General features: G+C 37.2%; 1 protein-coding gene across 3 annotated transcripts in view; it reads right to left on the bottom strand.

Moving 5' to 3' along the window:
• Window positions 1–24982, bottom strand: part of EYA3 (EYA transcriptional coactivator and phosphatase 3) — a 91885-nt gene that overhangs the window by 39809 nt on the left and 27094 nt on the right. Inside the window, exons 3-7 of one of the 3 annotated variants that reach the window (XM_039231394.1) lie at window positions 21930–21973; window positions 17523–17602; window positions 12679–12745; window positions 9840–9976; window positions 3081–3218 (exon numbers count right to left, since the gene is read on the bottom strand). In XM_039231394.1, the coding sequence (XP_039087325.1) occupies window positions 3081–3218; window positions 9840–9976; window positions 12679–12745; window positions 17523–17602; window positions 21930–21973 (466 nt within the window). The remainder of the gene's footprint in view (window positions 1–3080; window positions 3219–9839; window positions 9977–12678; window positions 12746–17522; window positions 17603–21929; window positions 21974–24982) is intronic. The other 2 variants (XM_039231403.1, XM_039231411.1) reach the window with 2 other exon arrangements.

The raw sequence follows: 24982 nt of genomic DNA, 5'->3' as shown, positions 1-24982 counted from the left end.
AAAGGGAGGGAGGAAGGGATGGAAGGAGGAAAGAAGGAAGGAAAAAAGAAAGAATATCATGTGTTACCAACAATATTAGAAGTCAAACACATTCATTATAAGTCAAGATTGAGTTGATATTAATTTTACCACTTGAATACTAATCATTTAAACCATCTCAACTGAAGAAAATAATCAGAGGTTGGGTCACCTAGTCACACTCTAGGAAAAAACTGATATAAAGAAGCCAGATCTACCTAACAAAGGGTTTTCATGAACATTGTTGTATAAACTGAAGAAACGGTTTTGATCTGAGTTGATCAAGCCAAAAGCAGACTTTTTTTTAGGTTGAAATAATACATTTTAAAAGAGATTGCAGTATGTTGACACAATGTTAAATTAGCTTCAGGTGTACAATATAGTGATTTGACAACTCTAGACAATTCTGTATGTTATGTCAATTGTAGAATGTTTTGCGGTATGATGAGGAGACACTGCTCTTTTGACCATTAAAAAAAAAGATAGAATGCTTCTTGTTGTTGTTTTTTTTTTTTTGTGGAAGGACAGGGTGATTACATAGTATGAGTGAGGCAGCCCTGGAGAGCTAACATTCACTAGCCATGGTGAGTGATATTAAAAGTGGGAGTGGGGTGCCTGGGGGTATTCAGGAGGTTAAGTGGCCTACTTTGGTTCAGGTCATGGTCTTATGGTTCGTGGGTTTGAGCCCTGTGTCAGGGTGTGTGCTGACAGCTCAGAGCATGGAGCCTGATTCAGATTATCTGTCTTCCTCTTTCTGTCCCTTCCTTATGCTCTGTCTCTTTCTCTCTGTGTCTTTCTCAAAAATAAACAAACAATAAAAAAAAGTGGAAGTGAGGAGAATGATATGGATAGTAGAAAACCCAGGTAATTCAACTCTGCCAATACCTGTATTTCATTTTAGCTAATTGTTTCAGCTTGTATTCTACCAAACTTTTCTTCAGAATAAATGGCAAAAATTGGTAACTTGTTGGTACCTTTCTGCCTTAAATTCTCCCCTGTGCCAAAGTTCTAATGAACAACAAAATGCGCCAAGAGGCTAACCAGAAAAAGGGAGAAGAATGAACTTAGATATCAGTGGATAAAGGTTCTCAATGATGGGAGAGTTGATACTGATATCATGACTCAACATTGAAAATAAAAAATATAGCACTCATGCTCTGGGGTCAGACTGCTCAGCTTACATGCTGACTTAATTATTTACTAATTTTGTGACCTTGGACAAATTAGTTTGCTTTTCTATATCTTCCCCATCTGTAGAACTCGATTAATAACAGTAGTTTCCTCATAGGTGCATTGTGAAGATAAACGGAGTATCACCTATCAGTTGCTTACAGCAATGCTAAGTACACAATAAACACTTAATACCAACAATGATCATCATTAGCCAACAGGGGAAACCAATTTAAAAGATCAAAAGGAGAAAAATGTACCAGCAGGTAACATGTTAAGATAGGGTTAATGAAGTTCAAAGGATATTTTCATGACCCTTTCACAGCAATGGGTCCTAAGAGAACCCAAAAAGGTAGTTACTCTTATTTTATAAGGAGGAAGAGGTAAGCCAAAACTATTAGGTTCTCAAATTCAAGAGGAGTGGTGATTCTACAACTAGGAAGAGGGTTATTAATATAAAACAAGAGAACTCCTTGCTGTTCTTTCATGACCTAGGTATAGTCATCAGGGAGGTATCTGTTTAGGAGGGACATGGCTAGTAGAGTTGTCTGTAGATCTTTTAAAAAGCCTATCACCTGGAGAAATACTTCATAAAAATGAAAGCGGGTAGAGAAGACAGACAAAGTCATAGTCTTTAGTTTACCCCCTCCTGTTTTGTCCCCATTTTAGAAAGAAAGATGGGGGAGGAGGCAAACATAGAAAAAAAGGGGAAATAAATAAGAGGAGACTCACTAACCACTGAATATAGTGACTAGTTTGTTATCAATGGATCAAGAAGTAATTCTCAATCATTTAACTGAAAACAAATAAACTAAGCATCAAACTATTTTACTTCATATACTCTACATCGGGGCTCCTGGATGGCTCAGTCAGTTAAGTGTCTGACTTCAGCTCAGGTCATGAACTCACAAATTGTGAGTTCAAGCCCTACACTTCAGATCCTCTGTTTCCCTCTCTCTGACCCTCCCCCACTTGCTTGCACACACTCTCTCTCAAAAATACATAAAATAATAATATATTCTACATCAAAACACTTTTTCATCACCAAAGTTCATATCTTAAGAGTACCTCAAACTAGTACCTCAGACTAGTTTTTGCTGTCCCACCCGCACTCCTCTAGCACCCATTTAAGAGGAATAAAATTTAAAAGCTGAGAGAAATCAGGAGAAAGGAGGCAGGTACATGGACATTAACCCCCATTGTGGAGCAATGACAAACTGCCTGTGTTGGATTTGGAAGGGTAGGGAATTCATTCCATGGCACCTTCTGTGTTTCTGTCTTCCTCCCTAATAGTCCTGTTATAATTCTAGCCTTTTAGAAGAACTCAGGAAGGCAAAAATGTTTAGAGTGCAAGCTTTAATGCTACACTTTCTATCATGAAAAAGAAACAAGACTGAACTTTCTGAGCAAGGAAAATGCTCTCACCACGAAGCAGCAGGTGGGGGCGAGGTACGGCAGCACTGCAAGAGAAAAGCAGCACAAACCTCACATTCAGCGCCACGTGGACTCCATTTAAGAGAAGTCTGCAAGGTTCTAACCCATGGAGTCTTCTGCTCATTTATGGAACAAAATGCCACTGAGAACGAACTAAAACAAAATCTGACAGGTTTTCTGGACACCAATGTACAAAAGGGAAAGCTTCGATTCTACCAAATAGTAGAATTTAAAAGCTAAACTACTAAGTACATTTAAAAGCTAAACTACTTACAAACCATACATAGTCCTGGGTTCTGGCCTGCCTAACACAAAGAGCATGCACAAATGCAAATACCACCCCCTTCTATTTTACAAGACAGACTCCTGTATTACCCAGTTTGTTTGGAGATATAGGAAGACTGAAAACAACAAAAAAACACAATAATAATAAAACACACACAACCATGCCTATTTACCTTGAATGGGATAAGAATAATGTGCTGGGCTTGGCTGGCTTGTGGTTAACCCTGTAGTGCAGGTAAGAACACTGTGTTGACTTGGAGATGGAGTCTGAATTAAACCACTTTCAGGTTTCATACCTGGCCACAATGCACCTGAATCAGATAAATTGGACCAATTACAAACAATACACTGGGACTGAGAAGCATGGTTATGCTTTCAAATATCTGCCAGTAGGTTTAAAACCTCAATCTTAAAACAAAAGTAAATTTGCTTGTAAGAGGAAATTACTGATTCTCCCACTCATAATATATCACAAGCAAATACAATTTCAAAGACTGGGGAAAGGAGCTATAGAAACAAGATTCTTGCCAAAAATCCCAATAATGATTTGTGTATAAGTTCATTTCAAAGGCTCGGGGAGATTGACCAGGGTTCAGAAAAAAAAGCTACTGACACTCAACTGGAGTATTTGCTGCAGAGAGTGCCTGATGATCATGTACAGTGATAAATCATTTATCCATTGTCAAGGTGGGAGACATTTCATATAAGTTAAAAATTCACTTACCCTTTAAACAAGCACCACATTTAAAAAAATGTATTAAGTAGTACTTTTCTGCCTTCTTAAGCTGGTTATTTTGTTACCTGTTTCTTCTGATTAGGAAAGACACACCTGCTTATTTTTATAAATTAAAACCATTACAGAAATATGTAACTTGGAAAAAATAAAGTCATATATAATCCCAGACTTAACCACTATTATAGTGTGCAGAAGAGTGACTTAGATTTCTTCTATGTATTCACTAATCTTTTTTCTTTTTAATAAAAATGGGATGTTACACACTTCATACTTTGCTTTTCCACATAATACCTATGAAAGACATTTTTCCATGTCAGAACATATAAATCCCTAGCACTGATAGACATCATGGCTGTTCACTTTTATTTTTATTACAATGCTCCTGAGTGACAATATTTCTAAAATATATTTATATCCTTTCCTGCCTTCTCAGCAGGTAAATGTAAATATACCTTTACATTTTCTCTGAAGTATTGTCACAAAGATGAATAGTATGCTGTGCTATATATATATATGAATATTACAGAGACACCCCCAGAGGCCACTGGGATTTATGAAGACGGTACTAAATAGAACTCAATTACAGTTCTATGTCACTTTGTTTTCTTCTCCATGATCTGTACTTGACAATCTCTTGTCCCTCGCTTTATCTCCTTTGTCATCTGCAGTAAACTAAAAAGCCATAAATGAAGCTTTGCTTCTATATGACAGCCTAAGGATGTCCTTTATGGTGAATACTTCTGGTGATTCTTTTGACTATGCAAAAGTCTTTAGAAAAAAACCTTACTGTGTGATTGTGCACTGTGTTCTGAACAGTGACGGTTTCTGGATTAGTGTTGTTATAGGTAATAATTAGGTCCAAGAAGGTTCATCAATCACATTCCAGGTAAGAAATTGATACCCCAGTAAGCCACAGCTTCAAATTCAATAGTAACTCATTTCATTTACTCCTCATTTCATTTACTCCTAATCTGATACTGAATTTATAAAAATATAATGCATTGATAATAAGGCCCTCTGCTCACCAGGGCACTGAGATATCTAGGTGCAACTCAGACCTGTAAAATTTGTTGATACGTAAATGTAAGGGAGATACGAAAATTTCAAATCGACACGGGGCATGACAATTGCCTTGCCACAAACTCTTAAAGCATAAAAAACAAAAAGGTTTTTCTTTTCTCACCTATCAAACACATGAAATAACTTATTTGAGAAGAATGAAGAATGCCATCATTTCTAGCATGCATTAGGATGATTGGTGTCCATTCTACACTCAGTTTACCATCATTTAAAAAGTCTTGTTCAGATTAGCAACAGCTAAACTCCTAACTATATCTAAATTTCAACACTAAAAATATTTGAACCCGTTATTTTTTAAACATTTGTAATGTGAAATTTGAATAGCAGTGCCATGATTCTTGGTGGTTGAGTATCACATTTTTTAGCAAAAAATGCCATTTCAGTGTCATGATAACTTTCAGGTTTATTGCAGTCAAGGTGATTTTTTTTCTAAATAGGTTCTGAATCTGAGGTGTTAGATTTGTGAACATGTTTATATTACACTATACTAAAATACTATCTTATTAATGAGAATAGTATTACCTGCAAAAGTTTTGCTAGTCTCATTATTTAGTATATGTACATTTAAAATTTTGAAGTGTAAAATGTCTATAAACTGGCTCTTTTAAAGTCAAAAACCAGGGCAAAAAGTCCAAGAGAAGTAGTGGAATAGCTACTTATAGTAGTTTTCAATGTTTTTGACCAGAAACATGAAGTTGATATTTAATATGTAATTATTTTATGAAGAACAGAAGGATAAAAGACCGTATGAACACTGCCTCCAGCATCACAGTAGCCCTGCTCTTTAAGCATATAAGTATTTTCCTTTAAAAGCACCCTTCCCAGAATTCCAAGTAATAGGGAACATGACCAAACGGTCTGACTGTACAGCAATACTGCCTGTAGAGAAGATGAAACCAAATCCAGGTTTCCTGACTCCTAGTCCACTGCTCTATGTCTACAACTAAAAAGCTTATCAATTTGTTTTAAGTACCAGGCACTGAATGTGAAAGAACAGCCAGTCTGACCATGGCAGATGCAGCCGGTGTGATGCTGTCCTCTTGCTGCCCCACACTGGGGTCTTATCAGAACTCTACCTCAGCTTCTCAGCACAAACGCTTCACTACTGCTTAGTCACTAACCCAACTAATCTGAGCAGCTCAGTTTATAGTAATATGTATCAGACTAGTGGATCTTTAGAGAAAATTAGTTTGATTAGGAACAGAAGTACAATGCTTAGGAAAAAAAAAACACATGAAAGAGTATCTTGGTTTGTTGACAAGACCACTCATTGGGATGACCTACTATAAAAACTGAGTGATTTAATCTGAGTAGTTTTCCTCATCATAAAGTGAGTAGATTATATTATAGAAAATTAAGAAAACACAGAAAGTATTAAAAAAAAAAACAACCCTGCACCATCTCACTGCACTGGAAAAAACTACAGGTGGTTCTCTGCTTCTGTACTGTGTTAAGTGAAACCTGCCCACGCTGGGGCGGTGTCCTCACTTTGCAAGGCGCTGTGGTCCTGCAGATCAAATCCACAGTGCCTGTACTGTGGACATTCATGTTTTTTCTTCCAAATTATTCTTTTTTTTTTTTTTTTAAATGTTTCATTTATTTCTAGGGGAGAAAGAGAGAGACAGCATGAGCAGGGGAGGGTCAGAGAGAGAGGGAGACACAGACTCTGAAATAGGCTCCAGGCTCTGAGCTGGCAGTCAGCACAGAGCCCGACGCAGGGCTCGAACCCACGAACCGCGAGATCATGACCCAAGCGAAAGTCGGACGCTTAACCGACTAAGCCACCCAGGCGCCCCATCAAATTATTCTTTATGTATATTTCTTTACATAAATATTTTTTAAAAATACGAACTTGGCATATTATATTGCTTTTAGTTTTACATATTGCTTTTTAAAATTAGTAACAAACTTTTCTCAAGATGCTGAATATTCTTTCAGAATGTGAATTTATTAGGGGCACCTGATGCCTCAGTCGGTTAGGCATCTGACTCTTGATTTCAGCTCAGGTTTTGATCTTGCGGCTCATGAGTTCAAACCCATCATGCAGCTCTGTGCTGACAGCTCGAAGCCTGCTTGGGATTCTCTCTCTGCCCCTCTTCTGCTCTCTCCCTCCCTCACTCCCATTCTCTCTCAAAAATAAATAAACAACAAAAAAAGTGAATTTATTAGAGTATGATTTATAGTTTTCCATTTTATAGATAAATTGCAATGTAACACACACGTTTCAATTCAATATGTAGGCTGTTTCCAATTTTTTGCTGCTATAAATGCTATAATGAATATCTTAGTAAATTTCTGTAGGTATCTGTAATTAGTTCCATGGGCCGAATCCCTAGAAGTGAAATTACTGAGGGAAATGGCATGAACGTTCTTAAGGCTCTTAATACATATCATCAAATCTCCATCTCACAGTAGAGTTCTTTTAAATGAAGCTGGAACAGTGGCAGCTCAGACAATCTTTTATAAGCCCCTACAAATAAATGGGTGCCCCTTTCCTTCACCGAGATCACTGGAAGTTAACTATCTAATCCTCTTTGTGCTGTCCCACAACACTTCTATGTAGCTCTTAAAAAGAATATGACCATTATTCCTTTACTTTTACAGACTATTTACAATATAAGCTTCCTAGATTTCCTTTAGTCTTCTCTTTTCATTAAGAGAAGGAACATTTTTGAGGTGCCTGGGTGGCTCAACTGGTTAAGTGTCCGACTTCAGCTCAGGTCATGTTCTCACAGTTTGAGCCCCACACTGGGCTCTGCGCTGACAGCTCAGAGCCTGGAATCTGCTTTAGATTCTGTGTCTTCCTCTCTCTCTGCCCCCTCCCTGCTCACACTCTCTTTCTCTCTCAAAAGTGAATAAACTATAAAAAAAATTTTTTTTTAAAGCAAAGGAACATTTTTTAACTGCAAACTCAACTCTCAGACACAGACCAAACTTATATAAGCACTTCTGGAATTAAACAGCCCTGGGTTCAATTCTAATCCCCAGCATTTACTTAATTCTATGACACCAGGCTAGTCACTTGTTCCTTTAACAAGCCTGTTTCCTCATCTATAAAAAGGGATAATGCGACTTACTACTTACTCCCTAGGACTGTTTTAAAGATTAAATAAGACAATAGTGAAAAGTGTGAGGTACTTATTCTCGGCATACTGCATGGTATATAAAGCACTTCATAAACATTAGATAACATTACAATGAGATTTTCTGAAGCTGTCTGCATCTGAAATAAACAGACTAACAAATCTAGTTTTAGTGCTTACAGGCAGCACTAAGATAAAATTGCCAAATCTTCCTTAGAAGAAATAGTGTTTTATATGTGAGTGAACACATTTATTTAAAAAAAAGTATCTGTAATTTCATTAATGAATTCTGAGAATATGCCATATCGATCATTCACATTACCCCAACCTAAATCTCCCTCGAATAAGTTTCATTATATTACTTAAGAGTCAAACTTAGTTGATTCTCTTCTATCTTAGAAATACTGATGGAAGAATTTACGAAACAAGTCTCCCTCATTCCCAAATATTAAACAAAATCAAATTAACAAAAAAGCCTATCATTATGAATATTTCTTTACAATGTAAAGTTTGCTTCAAGTTTTTAACAAGGACCTATCATACAATTTTCATTTGTTCTTTAATACAAGGGAAATACGGCGATCATAAAAGATACCACAATATGCACATAGCACTATGTTAGGTATTCCATAATCTGAGTTCAGAGATATAACAGCAGTTTTATTTAATACTGAACAGCAGGAATGACCAGCTGTTCAACAATGTCATAAAGGGCTCTGGAATTGCTAATAATTTAAATAACCAATGTAAAATACTTACTTTATGCTTGCTAGATTTTACTAGTCAGCTGTTGAAAATTAGCTTTAACACACCCACTAAGATATAAGCACAAACATATACAGAGAGTTCTGTTTCCAAAAGAACTGCTCAGTCTTGGCTGGTTAAATATATAACAAATTTAAGATTTTAGTACACTGGCTGGTACTGACATGCGTAGAGGCCTGGACTTACAAACAGGGAAACGAGCATTTCTGTTTTTCTTCTCTCATGAAATTATCAACTCCCACTATCATTAGACATTTTTGTTTCTAATAGTTATCAGAAGCCAAGGAATGCTAACAAGCCTGAAACTAAGAAATCTGTCACTATCATAAAGACTAGCCAAATGGACCAGGAAAAGTAGGAAAGTAGAAACAAAAAGCAGGCAACACTAATACATCCAGAATCTGTGGCAATCTGTTTAGATGACTTTTCCAAATTTCCAACTAGTTTCAGTAAAGGCTATCAAGATATAATTTTAACATGTTGCATATGTGAAAATAATATAGCATTCTCTCAATTTTCTAACACTAGTTCTAGGAAACCAGGCAAGGGGCAATAAAGCACACATATATCAATTTACACACATAGAAAAAAATCAGTGCAGATATTAAGCGCTCAAAGAGTTTCAAATTGACTTCTAGTGAATCATTCTAATCTACAGTTCATGTCCAAGATGCCTAAAACCAAAGAACAAACTATGCACAAGATAAGGCTTATGCAAAATTGGGGGTTCTCCTCATTCTAAGATAACTTTTTGGTTCAGCAGAGTAACAACTGATCAGTTGGGAGAGAAGGAGGAAAGAGGGAGAAATTGACAGAAAAAAAAGAGAGTAAACTAAAAGCCATATTCCATCTGGATATTTAGATTACTTGATTTTAGCAAGAAACAATCACCTCAAAATGTATGAATTATGCTTACCTACCCATAGCAACATGTTTTATATAAAGAAAGTAATAGTAATTCCTCAAAGAGTTTCCCAAACACTTAAAGATTCCAAGCTTTATAGTCAAGATTTAGTACCTTGGAAATAGCTAAATGTTAATAGATAAACAAATCAGTACTAAAAGCTTTAATTTTATTTAACATGCATCAAATATACTTGGTGGAAAAGTTGCAACTTTCACAGTACTTGTAACTGAATAGGTACTCTGTCAAGAATAACCCATCTTTCAGCATCCTGATTAGCCATACTTGACTTTTGGGGAAAGATAAAAGTTTCTGGAGGATAAAATCAACAGTCTTAGAAGTTGTTTATAATAAGATGCCTTACCAAAAGGAGGTAGTCCATACGTTTGGGTTGCCTGAGGGTAGACAGCATAGGGTTGAGACTGCTGTAGTGTCTGGTACTGAGTCTGCCCAGGGTAAGCAGTTTCCGAAACAGGAACTGAGAGGATATGTGCATAAGGTCTAGAAAAGTTCAAGAACACAAAAACTTTCATGTGTGGTTTATTTTTAATGAATAATAGAGGAAATAGCTAATACCACTAAAAGCAAAGAATCAGCAATGAGGAGACTAACCTTCCACATAAAATGTTGCTTACTATGGCCAGAAAGAACTAATTTTTCCTTTTCAAGTTTTACAATCACCTAAGAAACAATTTTATGGAAAATTTAATATCTCCCCAAGTCCAATTACCATGCTATGATCATTTGTGATATGCTACATGCAAGGCCCTTTGTGAGATACAAAGATGGATTAAACTTATCTATGTAGAGAATAAACCCTCAACATAACAGAAAACTGCACAGAGTGGGATTCACAATTGGCTCTTATTCTCCAACCGGCCCTGTGGGCCAAACTAAGGAAAGTAGGATTTGAAGAAGAGGGTTACGCTGCTAAAGAAAAAGCAAGCAACCACCACACATCAAAGAAGAGGGAGTAGGGGTGCGCCCCAATATCCCCAGACCAAGACTACAAAACAGAAGCCAGGTAACTAATAAAATGTGACAAGTCCCAGACAAGACTTGGAATCTCCCCATGGACATTTAAGCCAGAGTACATCTGTCACTGGTTGTAGCCAACCACATCAGGCTTAGCAGGAATTTGAATTCAGCAGTGAAACTTCTGGGACTTTAGCTAAATGACCTGGTCATTTCGTCCATGCAATAAAACGGCCCCTACATTTGATGCATTGAGTTTTTAGATACCAGTTATTTTATTTGGCGAGTTATACTGTACTTATAATGTAATCAACTGTTTTATGTACCACATAAGTCATAACAATAAAATACAGTGAGGAAGAGGTGTTTCAGAAGGGGAAAGATTTTCTTCAGCTTTAGGGGAAAGCAAAATGAAGAAAGGCTATGTGAGTTGAGCAGATAAGATGTGCAGAAATGGGAGAGAATGGGTATTTAAGGAAAAGACAAAACTCTGGCAAAGGTATAGAGGAAGGAAAAAAAGGGTTTAAGCCTGCAAGGACAACAGATTATATTAAAGGAGGTCAGTAAAGTAAAGGGGAGTAGCAAGAGAAGGAAAGATAGCAAAGACTTTGAATACCAGGCTAAAAGAGGTCAGGTCAATCTGAAACAACTGGGAGTCACTGAAATTGTTGAGCAAAGAGCGACAAGATCATAGCTATTCTTTAATAAAGATTAAGTTGACATTGCTTTGTAAAATGGATTAGAAGGGAGAGAAAGTCAAAATAGAGGTTCAGTTAAAAAATAGCTATAGGGGTGCCTGGGTGGCTCAGTTGGTTAAGCGTCTGGCTTTGGCTCAGGTCATGGTCTCATGATTCGTGGGTTTGAGCCCTGTGTCGGGCTCTGTGCTAACAGGCTAGCTCAGAGCCTGGAGCCTGCTTCAGATTCTGTGTCTCTCTCTCTCTCAGAAACAAATAAAAAAATAAATAAATAACATTTTAAAAATTAAAAAAAAAAATAGCTATAATGCAATGGTTCACGTAAGTGCTAAGGATGCCTGAATTAAGATAGAAGGCATAGCTAATAAGGGGTTCTGAATGCAACAGGTATGTAAATATTTTTTGAATAGGCAAATGAATTTGGAATATGCAACATATTCACATCTGTTCTTCTTAGTCAGATAGGAGACCAAGAACTAGCTCAGGTTGTAGTTGTTAATCAAGTCACATGGGAAAAATTTTAAATCTTGGGGACTTCATATGAATTGATCTCCAGATATGCTAAATATCATAATATCCTTTTTTCCTATAGTGTCTTTATAGCTCAAAGTATTTTCTTATCTCCTTTATAATGACCTCAAAGAATAGGTTCAGTCATTTCACAGAAGAAAATCACACGAAAATGACTGGCCCAAAGGTGGTGTTAGTATTCAAGATCAGATTAGAATTTGAAGAACTCACTGAGTTGACCTTTCAGTTATTTCTTAACTGATGAAAAATTCAAAAGGTAAAAATGGGCACAAAAAGGAAAAAATTGTCAGTTTTCTTTTTTTAACAGTCTCATAGGTAACAGTCACCTCTGTTACCAATTCATTTATGTGTTCTGCCTATGTAAGCACCTGGGAATTTGTCCTACTTCAACATACATCCACGTGTATCGACATATGTGCAGGCTCACCCTTTATCAAAACACAATTGGCAGTCTGGCATATGCGCCATTCTGCACCTACTCATCCTGGAGATGATTAATTTATGGGTCTTAAATGCTGATCTTACCTGTTGAAGGCACAAAATATTGTCTCTTAGTGACTTCAACCTACTAAGCCTAACTTCAAGCCTAGTTCTACTTTGAGGACATTCCTAAAACAAGAAACTGAACACAGACAGATTAGGTTGAGAAGTCCCACTAGGAGGCTGGCTTGAGCTCTGTTTACTGATCTATCAAGGTAGAGGAAAGAGAGAATGCTCAGAGGTCAATCAGTATTATGCTGTAATAGCTAACAGTATTTTCATTTTCAGTGACTATTCACTTAGAGCAAGCTCCTGGGGAACAGTGATCTATTCCAGGCAACCATTTACTTTTTACAAGTATGTTACAGAGACTCAACATTTAGAGGGAATAAAAAAATCGGAGTAGGAACAGAAACAAGAGAGGTGAAATTAAGTTAAATGTCAACTTAAGCTAAGTATCAAATTAAATTTTGAAATGAACCTAGAGAAAAGACAGATTTTTGAAATAATTATTGAACTTACTTTGCAGAATACATTTGTGAGGTATAATCATTGGATGAGCGAGGGATGTAATCGGTGCATGTCATAACTGAAAGAAAGATATCACCAGGTAAAAAGTTAGAACATTTCAAAAATGAAATGAGAAAACCGCATATTTCACTATACAGTCTTTCAAACTAAATAAGAGAATACAGCCTGGACATCAGAAATTTAGAAAGACTATGCAGTAGATAATACTCTCTTACAGTAACGGGTTTAGAGACTTATTAAAGACAGTGAAAGAAGCCAGAATGTGGGGGGTACAGAAAAGAGCTGAAGGTTAGTTCCAGCTGATCTCTAGCTTCATCCATCACTGAGCTAAAAACCATAGATGAAGCAACCTCCTAAGTGTTCACTGTGCTCACAGGCAAACTTCAAAAGCAAGATCCAGATCTAAGAAACTACAACGTACTTCTTCAGCTATTCATTCTCTGGGTGCTTCCACTATTCTGAGTAAAAGTCCCTAAGAATGACTTACAGAAAGACAGATTTGGTGGGGGGAAGTACCCAGTTTTATTAGAAAACTGTTGCTAGTGTATAATCCTGTGTATAATGCAGCAAAAGATGAAAGTATGCTTCTATACCACTACTTTTTCAGCTTTGTAGCTAAGGCTTTAGTTTGGCAAAGCAAAGACAAATCTGAGGAACTGATGTGCTGCTCTGATGAACCATCAAGTAAAGAGACTTTCATACTAGTGTCCTCCCGACCCCCATGACTACTTCATCTAAAGTAGCTTCTATAAAGGCTGGACCCCCAAGGTTTCATCTGTAAATATTCAGCTCAAGTCTAACAGGTAGGAGAATCCTCTTTATTAGGCACTATTTCAGGCCATGTTGTAGACAGAATTATATGATAAAAAACTTGTACCAGACCCCTGAACTGTCCAAGAACTTCCTTCAACATCTGTAAAGGAGGTTGCTCTATTAATAGGGATTAACGGTAATCCAACTAACTTTATGTCTAGCTGGGTTTTCTGAGTGTCTGAACTAAAAAGGGAACTCTGGTCATGATGAGGAGCCAATTCATGCCCAACTGTAAGACAAATCGATCTCTGTGAGTTAGGCATTGAAGATCTTGTCTACTGTCATTTTTCAAGGTTTTTAAAAATAACTACTGGAAATTAGGGGTTCCTGGGTGGCTCAGTCGGCTGGGTGTCTGACTTTGGTTCAGATCACGATCTTGTGATTCATGGGTTTGAGCCCCAGGGCAGGCTCTGTGCTGACAGCTCAGAGACTGGAAACTGCTTCGGATTCTGTGTCTCCCTCTCTCTCTACCCCTTCCCCATTCATGCTGTCTCTCTCTGTCTCTTAAAGATGAATAAACATTAAAGAAATTTTTTTAAATAATTACTGGAAATTTGTAGATCACATTCATCCATAATCATTTTGACAAAAATGAAAAGAGCTCTCAATTAGGTCTAAAGTTCTTACCATCCATCACATAAAACAACTTCATTTGAATTCTGTGTAATGGTTCCTTCTCTGCTGACAAGTACTTGGAAAAACCCAAACGCTTTTCCTCCTCTGATTTAATTTAATTCTTGAAGAGACTGACAAAACATCCTGGGAGATTTAGGTTAATATTTACTTCTCTACAGAATGAATGAGGCTTTATCTTTACAGGACTTAAGAACCATGAAAGGATTATAAGCAGTTAAGGCATAATCTGCTATATTAGAATAGCGGCAGTGAAGATGGGGCACAACCTTGAAATATATTCTGAAGGTAAAACTAACAACATTCTGATGGGTCTGTATATAAGGAATGAGGAAAACAGGGGAATACAGGATAATTTCTATGTTTTCAACTTGAACAACTGGAGGGACAATGAAACCACTTCCTAAGATGGGGAAGTTTGATGGGGGCTAAGGGAATAAAAACCTTTCACACATTTATTTTAAGTATGAGTTTCCTTTCAGATATCTAAGTGGAGATGTCAAATAGGCAGTTGGATACAAAAATGAAATCAGGGAAGAAGTCACACTGGAAATAAAAATTTGTAATTCATAACAATGTATACAATATTTTATTTTTTTTAATGTTTGTTTATTTTTGAGAGAGAGAGAGAGCAAATGAGTGGAGGAGGGGCAGAGAGAGGAAAACACAAGATCCGAAGCGGTCTCTATGCTGTCAGTGCAGAGCCCGATATGGGGTTCAAACTCATGAACCATCAGATCATGACCTGAGCTGAAGTCAGAGGCTTACCGACAGCACCACCCAGAAGACCCAACAATGTATACAATATTTAAAGTAATGTAATAATGTAATGGATGAGAGGATGCAGAAAGAAAAAAGATGGTGGACTCATAATAAGTCCTGAAGCTCCCTCAACATTCAAAGTCCAAACAGAGGAAGAAGGACCAACAGAACAGAACGGCGAGAGGAAGAGTGGTAAGGCAGAATGTGAGAAGAAAGAAACATGCACTAGAACTAGTATTCTCACAGTAACTGAAAATAATTAATGACCTTGACAAGAGCAATTTCACTGGAAGAGTGGTGACAGGAACAAAATTTGAAAGCACTGAGGAATGAATGGGAGGCAAGAAAACAAGAAAAGGGCAACTCTTTTCAGAGGTTCCAACGGGTCACGGGACAAAGAAAAGGTATATAACTAGTGGAGAGCATAGAACCAAAGAAGATTTTGTTTGTGTTTTAAGATGGCAGATACTGGGTCATATCTCTTTACTGATAGGAAGAATAAGGAAGAGAAGAAGAATGTGGGGTGCCTCGGTGGCTCAGTCAGTTAACCATCCAACTATTGATTTCAGCTCAGATCATGATCTCACAGTTCATGGGAATGAGCCCTGCATTGGGCTCTGTGCTGACAGCATAGGGCCTGCTTGGGATTCTCTGTCTCCTTCTCTCTCTGCCCCTCCTCTGCTTACGTGCACATTTTGTCTCTCAAAATAAACAAATAAACTTAAAGTCTTAGGGGAGGGTAAGAAGGAATCGGACACGGAGCACAAACAAAAGTTCTTACCTTTGGAGCAAGAATACTATTTCCATTCTGATGAGAATGAAGCAAGAAACCATGGGTACAAACACAGATAGGTTTGAAGATTTGGTGGTAGAGGGATGATAAGGGAGTTTCCTATCTGACAACTTCTGTTTGCAAAGGAGCCATCAGTTAAGAATGAGGGAATGTGAGTGAGGGTATAGGTACTTTGAGAAGAAAAGAAGAGGTATGAATTATTAAAAGGTAAAATTCATTAGGGAAATGGGAAAATGCAGTAGGATTTCCAAGCTTGATGGGTGCCTAGTTGAGGTGTTGTAAAAAGTCAACTAGGTATATAATTTATTCAATATTTAGCTATTTGAATATACTTACGGAGAAGATGGGGAGTTATATTAAATTGGGACCAAGGTTTAGCAAGAAAAGTACAAGAGGCAAAGTTATTGAAGGTATATGTAAGGGAGTTATTATAATAAAGAGCCACAGAATCTTTGCTGAGTAAAAAGGGACATGAAGGCAGACAGATATGATGATACATATTGACTGGATAAGTCATCTACACGGATTTTGAAATCACCAACAACAGTAAGTTTGGATGGAGAAGAAAACAAAGATCTAGTTTTTAAAGAACAAAATGACTAGGAGTTCACTGTAGGATAAAAAGAAAGGTAGGGGGCGGCACAAATATAGACTTCAAAGGAACTAGAGTTTTTGAAGGAAAAAAGAGAAGAGAAATCATTTATTTAGAAGGAACAAGAGACTCAACTTATTTCCTGGCCCTGGAATATAAAAGGGACAGGCCTTTTTCTTGGGGATGAATGGGACATTAAAAAAATTAGGGGGACTTTTCATTGATTAGAGCAGTTTCCCACAGAATGAACAGTTAGTTGCTCATATGCAGAATCACCTAGCTATCTTCTTGAAAATAGATTCTCATCCACATCAGATCTATTGAACGATAATCTCTGAAAATGAGGCTGGAATTCTACATTACAAATAAACACTCCAGATAATTCTTAAGTAGGCTAAAAGTTTGAGAACCACTAGAATAATATATACAATTCAAGACATGCCATTTTCTAATATATGGAAGTATATAAGGTTAAGCATAACCTATTAAGAGAAGAAACATCCCCTAAACAAATATCTTTTTAAAGAGTACAATAAAGAATACAAATTTTTTCTTTTAAAGTGTGTGGTAAAATATGGAGGGGCAATGATATTTAATTTCAGGGAGCACTATTTGCCCTAGGGAGGCAATCTGGGGGAGTATGTGGTATGTTAGGAAAGCTTACATCTCTGCAAGAATAAATCAGAACACTCTACAAATATTTGTCCATTGCATGAATGTATCTGGAATGTATCTGTTCTATCAGAGAAAGTAGGCTGGTAAGTGGAGGATGTATCTTATCAAAGTGGACCTCTCCCAGGGCCCACTATCAATCTTGGGTTCTGAGGGGATTACTTTTCTTTTTTGGCATAGATTAATAGGTAGAATCATTTGGTTATTAGAAAGGTGGAAAAACCTCAAAGTCCCCAGAGAAGGAGTCAGAGACTGGCCCACAAACTTTTCTGATCGTAAGACGTATTACCTTTAGAACATTCAACTTCAAAACAAAAATAAAAGCAAGTGTGACTCCTCAGGTAAGTGGATTCCATGCGATTTTGTTCTTCAGCTGGTATGTCAATAAAGTTTATATGAGAGCCTGAGGATGAACGAACACACACACACACACACACACACACACACGGAAAGGAAAGGCTTCTGTGTATATGGGACAAAAAAGGCAGTCGATGAAAACCAATTATAAAAGAATAACATTACCCAGTTATAGGAATACCTCTTCCATCATGCAGAGAATACAGTACTTACTTTCCTCTGATACGGTAAGGTTTGAAGCAAGGCTTGAAGTTTCAGGTTTCTGATCACTGACTTCAGGGCTGCTCACTTGACTGAGAGAACCAAAATGAGTATGTTAGCCCCTCAGGGACTCGCTGCGCTGCTTAAAGCCTACATCAAACTAGGCTATACAAGTAAGAGGCGAAGTAAGTCTTCTTCATGGTAGTATTATTATTATTATTTTTATTATTATTGGTTTCAGCAGCTACCTGAAGAGCTAGGGTTGGGGCTCGTACCCTCAGCATTTGACTGTTCTTTCTTTTATCACTAGACCCCTTCCGCTTTCATATTACTCAGAAATGCCAACTAAGTTATAGGCAAGTCAGAGTTTTTCTAAAGACCACATGGTAGGGAAAAAAAAAATCCACAACACTTAAAACTGCACTGTTGTTTTGTTTCCAAAGTTCCACAGGGAAGTAGGGAGATGCCTGATTTCGGAGAATGATTCTCATAATCACTTGAAAAGTTTTTTCAAATTACACATGCTTGCCTCCAAGAAGGGTGTTTTGAACCTTAAAATGGTTCATTCTGCTGTATTTTTCTTCTCCTCTAATTAAAAAATGTTTTAAATTTGTTATCATATCCCAGACTGAGCAATACCTTTTTTTTTTTTAAGTTAAAAGGAAAATTCAGAGAAATTGCCAAAGGTAAATTACATAAACTGGGAGAACAAATCATTATGTCAGACACTTTAATGTTGGCAGGATTCTCACTGAAATTCTGGAATGGAGATTTTACCAACTTACATCCTCCCTCTTCCCTCTACTTTACTTTCCACTCTCCAGTTATTCCCTCAACTATTATGTTAGCATAATGATTAAGGCTACAGATTCTAGAGCCAGACCCCTCGTGTTCATAGTACACTCTGCCAAAACTAGCTTAACGACTCTGGCTAAGTTAAACTTCTTTGCCCTACAGCTTCAACTGTCAAAGAGGGATAATAATAGAACCTAACTCATAGGGTAGTTGTAGGGATTGGTTAATATATGAAAAGTACTGAGAGACTAGAACACAGACAATTTAACTGTAGCCACTATTATTATATTACAACTTCTCCCCAGCCCAGGCATCCTTTCCATATTCATGTTTCCTAGAAAGAAATCCACTTTACTATTCTACACTCTAGGGAGAAGTGGAGGACACTGTACAAGAGGCTCCATATATCTGAAAAGATAAGACTGACTAATGAAGAATAGTTTCTACACAGTAAAACTTTAAAAACAAATGTTATTTACATTAAAAATACATAGCATCGTATTTTTTAATGTTTATTTATTTTTGAGAGAGAGGGAGAGGGAGAAATAATGAGTGGGGGAGGGGCAGAGAGAGAGGGAGACACAGAATCCAAAGCAGGTTCTGCATTGTCAGTGGAGAGTCTAATGCAGGGCCTCAACTCACAAACCATGAGATCATGATTTGAGCTGAAGTCGGATGCTGAACCAATTGAACCACACGGGAGCCTCCACAGCATCAAAATTCTTAAGGCTCTCTTATCTTTTCTGAATGGACCCCTAATATTCAAGTATAATATCAATATAGGGGTTTTTTCCTGGTATATTCTGAATGTTCAAACAACTCTTCCTCAAATGTAATTAACTTTTTAATTTTTATTTATTTAAAAAAAATTTTTAATGTTTATTTATATTTGAAAGAGAACGCGAGAAAAGAGACAGAGTGAGCAGGGGAGGGTCAGAGAGAGGGGGAGACAGAATCCGAAGCAGGCTCCAAGCTGAGCTGTCAGCAGGGCTAAAACTAAGAGTCGGATGCCCAATTAGACTGAGCCACCCAGATGCCCCTAGTACTTTGTTAAACATTTAAAATTATTAGACCTAGGGGCGTCTGACTTCCACTCAGGTCATGATCTCGTGGTCTGTGAGTTCGAGCCCTGCATGGGGCTCTGTACTGAGAGCTTGGAGCCTAGAGCCCACTTCCAATTCTGTGTCTCCCTCCTCCTCTGTCCTTCCCCTACTTGCACTCTGTCTCTGTCTCTCTCAAAAGTAAACATTAAAAAATTAGAAAATAAATAAAATTATTAGATCTAGAAAAATTATGTACAGTTTCAAAATTTATTTTCAGTTATATACACATAAATTTTGCTTAACAGTATGTGCATGGTGGGGGGCAAAAAAAAAGTATCCCAAAATAAAATGACTTCTCCCACCAAAAAGCAAAAACACCCAAACTCTTCAAAAAGTGAGGAGCATCACAAATGCTTGATTCTCATTCAGTAGAACTCTTGTCAATAATCAACACAGGGGCACTTGGATGGCTCAGCCGACTGGTTTTGGCTCAGGCCATGATCTCACGGTTCATGGGTTTGAGCCCCATGTCGGGCTCCATGCTGTCTCTCCCTCTCTCTGCTCATCCCCTTCTCTCTCGCTAATAAATAACCAACACAATCAACCAATAATGAATAAACGAAATTAGGTATGGATGTATAATGGAATTTTTTTCAGCCTTAAAGAGGAAGGAACCCTGACACATACTATCACATAAGTGAACCCTGAAGACACTGCGCTAAATAAACAAGCCAGTCACAGAAAAACAAATACCGTCTGATTCCACTAAAATGAGGTATTCAGAGAAGTCAAAATCACAGAGACAGAAAGTAGAATAGTAGTTGCCAGAAGCTGGAAGACTGGGGAAATGGGGAGCTATTATTTAATGAATACAGTTTCAGTTTAGGAAGATGAAAACAATTCTGGAGATGGTGGTGGTGATGGCCGCACAGCAACATGACTGTAATAATGCCACTGAATTACACACTTAAAAATGAATGTAAAGGTGAAGCTTACTTTGTATCTATTTTATCATAATAAAGAAACTGAAGGAGAGAGAAGGACTATTTTAGGAAAAGACAAAGGTGGTAAGTTCCATAATATAACTGGAAGGGTCAGCATTAGATATAAGCAGAGGAATTAACTTCAGAGAACAGGGCAACAGAGAATATTGTAGAGGAGGAGATAAATGGGTAGATTGTGGCAATAGACAAATGAGATAGTTCCTATCTAAATGTTTCTTTCTTTAAAAATTTTTTTAAATGTTTTTTTTTTTATTTCTGAGAGAGAGAGAAAGAGAGAGAAAGAGAGAGAGCGAGCATGAGCAGGGGAGGGTCAGAGAGAGAGGGAGACACAGAATCTGAAGCAGGCTCCAGGCTCTGCTGGGTTGAGGCTCAAACCCACGAACTGTGAGATTGTGACCTGAGCCGAAGTTGGACACTTAACCAACTGAGCCACCCAGGCATCCCATCCTATCTAAATGTTTCTAAGCTCTCTTTGAATTAGGGAGCAAGATCCCCAGCTGGGTAAATGGGAGCAGAGTGAGGGGCAGGGGAGAGGAAAGGAAGGAGAGGAGGCAGAAAGCAAGGAGGAGGGGAGGGAGTAAAGAAAGGATTTGAGAGTCTAGGCTAAAACACACCAGGAAGGGTGGCTGGACCACCAAGAGTGTTTAAGTGCCTGTTTGCGATATAATCATAAATGAAAACAGATCAATCAGCAGTTTTGTGTTCTTGTCTCACAATGTTCAGGTGATTAGAAGTAAGAATGGATTAGGTGGATAGTTGGTCTAACCAGGTTGTGGTTTTGCTAAAGAAGCACGACAGGGAAAAAGGAGAACAAGCTCAAAATGTTTGCAAGGGACTGATTAAATTAAAAGATCTTATCATTTACATACAAAGCTTAAGAAAGGTACTGAAATCTTTTTCTGTGGGAAGGGTCAATGGTTGAGAATGAAAATATGATAGCTCATTTGACAACAAGTGTACAGGAAGACATCATATGGCCAGTGTGACAGCAGAATAAATGAGCTGGAATGGAGTGTGTGGTACTAAAAGAGTAGGATTCTGGAAATTCAGATGTTAGAGGTGGTACAGTTACTGGTTCATAGACAAACAGAAGTCAGAACTGTGGAAAACTGAAAACTAGGGTGTTATGGAAGCTGGAGTATGAGGGACAAGGAAGCTGCCTCTTGTCTAATGGAGTGGAGACAATGATTAAGGCATCCCATATCCATTTGGTTATTAACCTCAAATCCCTTGGATTTCCCTTATTTCTGCTTCTTTTTCCCATTTTGTATACTGTACATCTGACTGAAGAATATTCACCCTCATGTCTCTTCCATGTATCACAGGACCTGACAGACAACATGAGTTCAGTACATATTCTTAAATAAATAATGAGTAAGACAAAAATCAGTGCTTATTTGTTTTAAGGACAAACTTCTGGAAGGAAATTTTCACCTTAAACCAAATAATTTCAAAACCTAAAGACTGTTGCTAAAATTCAAAAAGAGAGTAGTCAACTCAAAATGCGCCTATACTAATAATCAGCAGGTGAAAAAAACTGTAAGTAGACCATTAAAAAGAAATTCAACTTTACATACCTTATAGTTTGCTCTCCTGATTCCTGCATCTTGGCTTTTTTCACCTGCAAAAATAATATACAAAGGCGTCAATATAGTACTCTGTTTCTGAAATCATCTACCTATTCAAAAGGCAGGCTGATATTAACTAATAAGTTACAGGGTAACTATTTCATTTTGTTTTGTTTAGATTTATTTAATTAGTAACCCTTGTTATATTTTAGAATTAGAGATAGACTTCTTTGTTTTTCATATGGAGCTCTTTCTTTTCTTTTTTAATGAAAAAAATGTTTTTCAGATTCAAGTTAAAACCTTTACCAGGATTTTTACTCAAGATACAATGTTTACCAGAATAAAGTATTCAAACTTGGGTACAAACTAGTTGGTTTAAATTTTAACAGACTGATAATTATATTATCAAACAGTAAGTATGGCAATGTCAAATCTACTCATTTATTACTTCATTAAACAGAAATGTCTTTATATTTAAATTACTTACATGCCAAAAATAAAGATAAATTCTTATCAGGTTATGAGTAATTAAAATAAATATTCTTTATGCTATTCTGTTTTATTCCAGATTTTCATCTTTTCTAATTCTTTCTGAGGTGAAAGCATTTCCATTTAAACAGTTTAAAAATTCACAAACTGAAGATCAACAACGTTTAACACTACCAGTGGAGTTCCTCGCTTTCATATTACAAAGAATCTGATTTTAGAGTTCTCTGATTAGAATAACCACTCACAGTAGAAACATGTTTAGTATGCATAGCCATACATAATTACAAAATTATGGATTCTTGAGAGTATTTCAAGCTAACAAAAAGCTGAAAAATCTGCTAAATAATCTTAAACAAAAATAATAGGTGGGAATATAGCTATTTAATATGATTAAATTTAACATTTCAGACACTGTTTGCCTTGATTTGGGCAATTATGTCCCCCTGTAAATCAGGGATAGGAAGCATCTGCTGCCTGGCAGCAGGTAAACTAACTCAAAAGGATACAGACAGATTTCACCAGATTACAAAAGTACAGGTTGAAACAATACAATCCAGAAACTGAATGTAAAATAGTGTAGCTACTTTGGAAAAGTTTATTAGTTCCTCAAAAGGTTAAATACTGAGTCACCATATAATCCAGCAATTTGACTCCTAGCTATATAACCAAAAAAAAAAAAAAGAAAACATGTTCATTTATGTTCATAACAGCATTATTCAAAATAGCCAAAAGTGAAAACAACCCCCAATGCTCATGAATGAACAGGAAAATAGATAAATAAAACAATGAATGGTAAATAAAATAAATTCATACAGCATTATTCAGCAGTAACAGGGAATGAAGTACTGGTACATGATACATGCTATAATGTAAATGAACCTTGAAAAGATTATGCTAAGTGGAGGAAGCCAGTCACAAAGAACCACATAATGTATGATTCCATTTACATGAAATGTCTACAAATAGGTAAATTTTTAGACAGAAGTTAGATCAGTAGTTGCCTAGGGCTGCAGGGGAGGGGAGAGTTGGGGGGTGACTGCCAATGGGTATGGAGTTTCTTTTTGGAATGATGAAAATGTTTTAAAACTGATTCCAGTGACGGCTGAAAAACACTGTGAATATACTAAAACCACTGAATTGTGTATTTTAAAATGGATACGTAGATTTTCTCTCGAAGCTTTTATTTTGAAAAATGATTAACCTGGGGCGCCTGGGTGGCTTAGTCGGTTAAGCGTCCGACTTTCGCTTAGGTCATGATCTCGCGGTTCGTGGGTTCGAGCCCCGCGTCGGGCTCTGTGCTGACTGCCAGCTCGGGGCCTGGAGCCTGTTTCAGTCTGTGGCTCCCTCTCTCTCTGACCCTCCCCTGCTCACGCTGTCTCTCTCTCTATCTCCTAGAAATAAATAAAGCATTAAAAATTTAAAAAAAAAAAAAAAAAGAAAGAAAGAAAAATGATTAACCTTACGGGCATGTTATAACTGAAGATAACATTAAAAAAAGAGCCACTGGCAAATTTGTGAAATCAGGGGTCCATTTGTACCTCTGCTAAAAAAAAAAAAAAAGAAAAAAGAAAAAAAGATGCCTTAAACAGAGCAAAGGAAATATCCATGTTCTGTTTTAAGCATTTCCTCACTCTGATTTTTCAGATGATCAAAGCTGGCTCAACTGGTGTCTCTTAAGTTTTAGGCTTACAGGATAAAGCTGCTATGAGTCTGGAGGACTAGAATTCACTTGAAAGAACTAAGGTACGTGCTTATAAATATGGGAATAAAAATATTTTAAAACTTTGCAGTATGCTATCCTTTCCCTAAGTTTACCCTCCTTGATAAAGAAGACAAAAAAGAAACCAGGCGTTGAGTCAAGATGTTGTCCCTTCACCACTGCCTCACCTCTTTCTTCTCCTTCCCCTCCAAGCCCAAAACACAATTTTATTTTATTTATTTTATTTATTTTTTAATTTATTATTTCTAGGAGAGAGAGAGAGAGAGAGACAGTGTGAGCAGGGGAGGGTCAGAGAGAGAGGGAGTCACAGACTGAAACAGGCTCCAGGCTCTGAGCTGGCAGTCAGCACAGAGCCCGACGCGGGGCTCGAACCCACAAACGTGAGACCATGACCTAAGCGAAAGTCGGACGCTTAACTGACTAAGCCACCCAGGCGCCTCCCAAAACACAATTTTAAAGTCTTTTTTATTGTTCACAAAAATGGTTCCTAAGCTTCACTCTTTTTCTACGTTCTAGCCTGGAGAGTATACTATAGTTATAAGCATTTGCCACCTGCGTTGTCTACAGTAAGCATTAGTAATTTCTTTTTAAAATTAGAATACAAAAGACACACATGCTCTTATTTTTAAAAATTGAAACCATTCAGATATGTATCAAATATAAAAGACTTTATTCTGCCTCATCACCTCCATGAAATAGCCAGTATTAAGTTTGCTACTATATATTCTAAAATTTTTCCTATGCATGGATGTCCTTTCAAAACTTGAATTCAGAGAGCACCCCTGAGAGCCATAAAGAGGTATTTGTACATGCTTCCAGCTTACCAGGACAATCTTGGTTTATACCTCTTATC

Source organism: Hyaena hyaena, unplaced genomic scaffold, assembly GCF_003009895.1.
Source record: "Hyaena hyaena isolate Hyena2069 unplaced genomic scaffold, ASM300989v1 scaffold_3, whole genome shotgun sequence".
In the NCBI taxonomy this organism is placed as follows: Eukaryota; Metazoa; Chordata; class Mammalia; order Carnivora; family Hyaenidae; genus Hyaena; species Hyaena hyaena.
The sequence above is the reverse complement of the archived record's forward strand: the minus strand, read 5'-3'. Positions and strand labels throughout refer to the sequence as shown.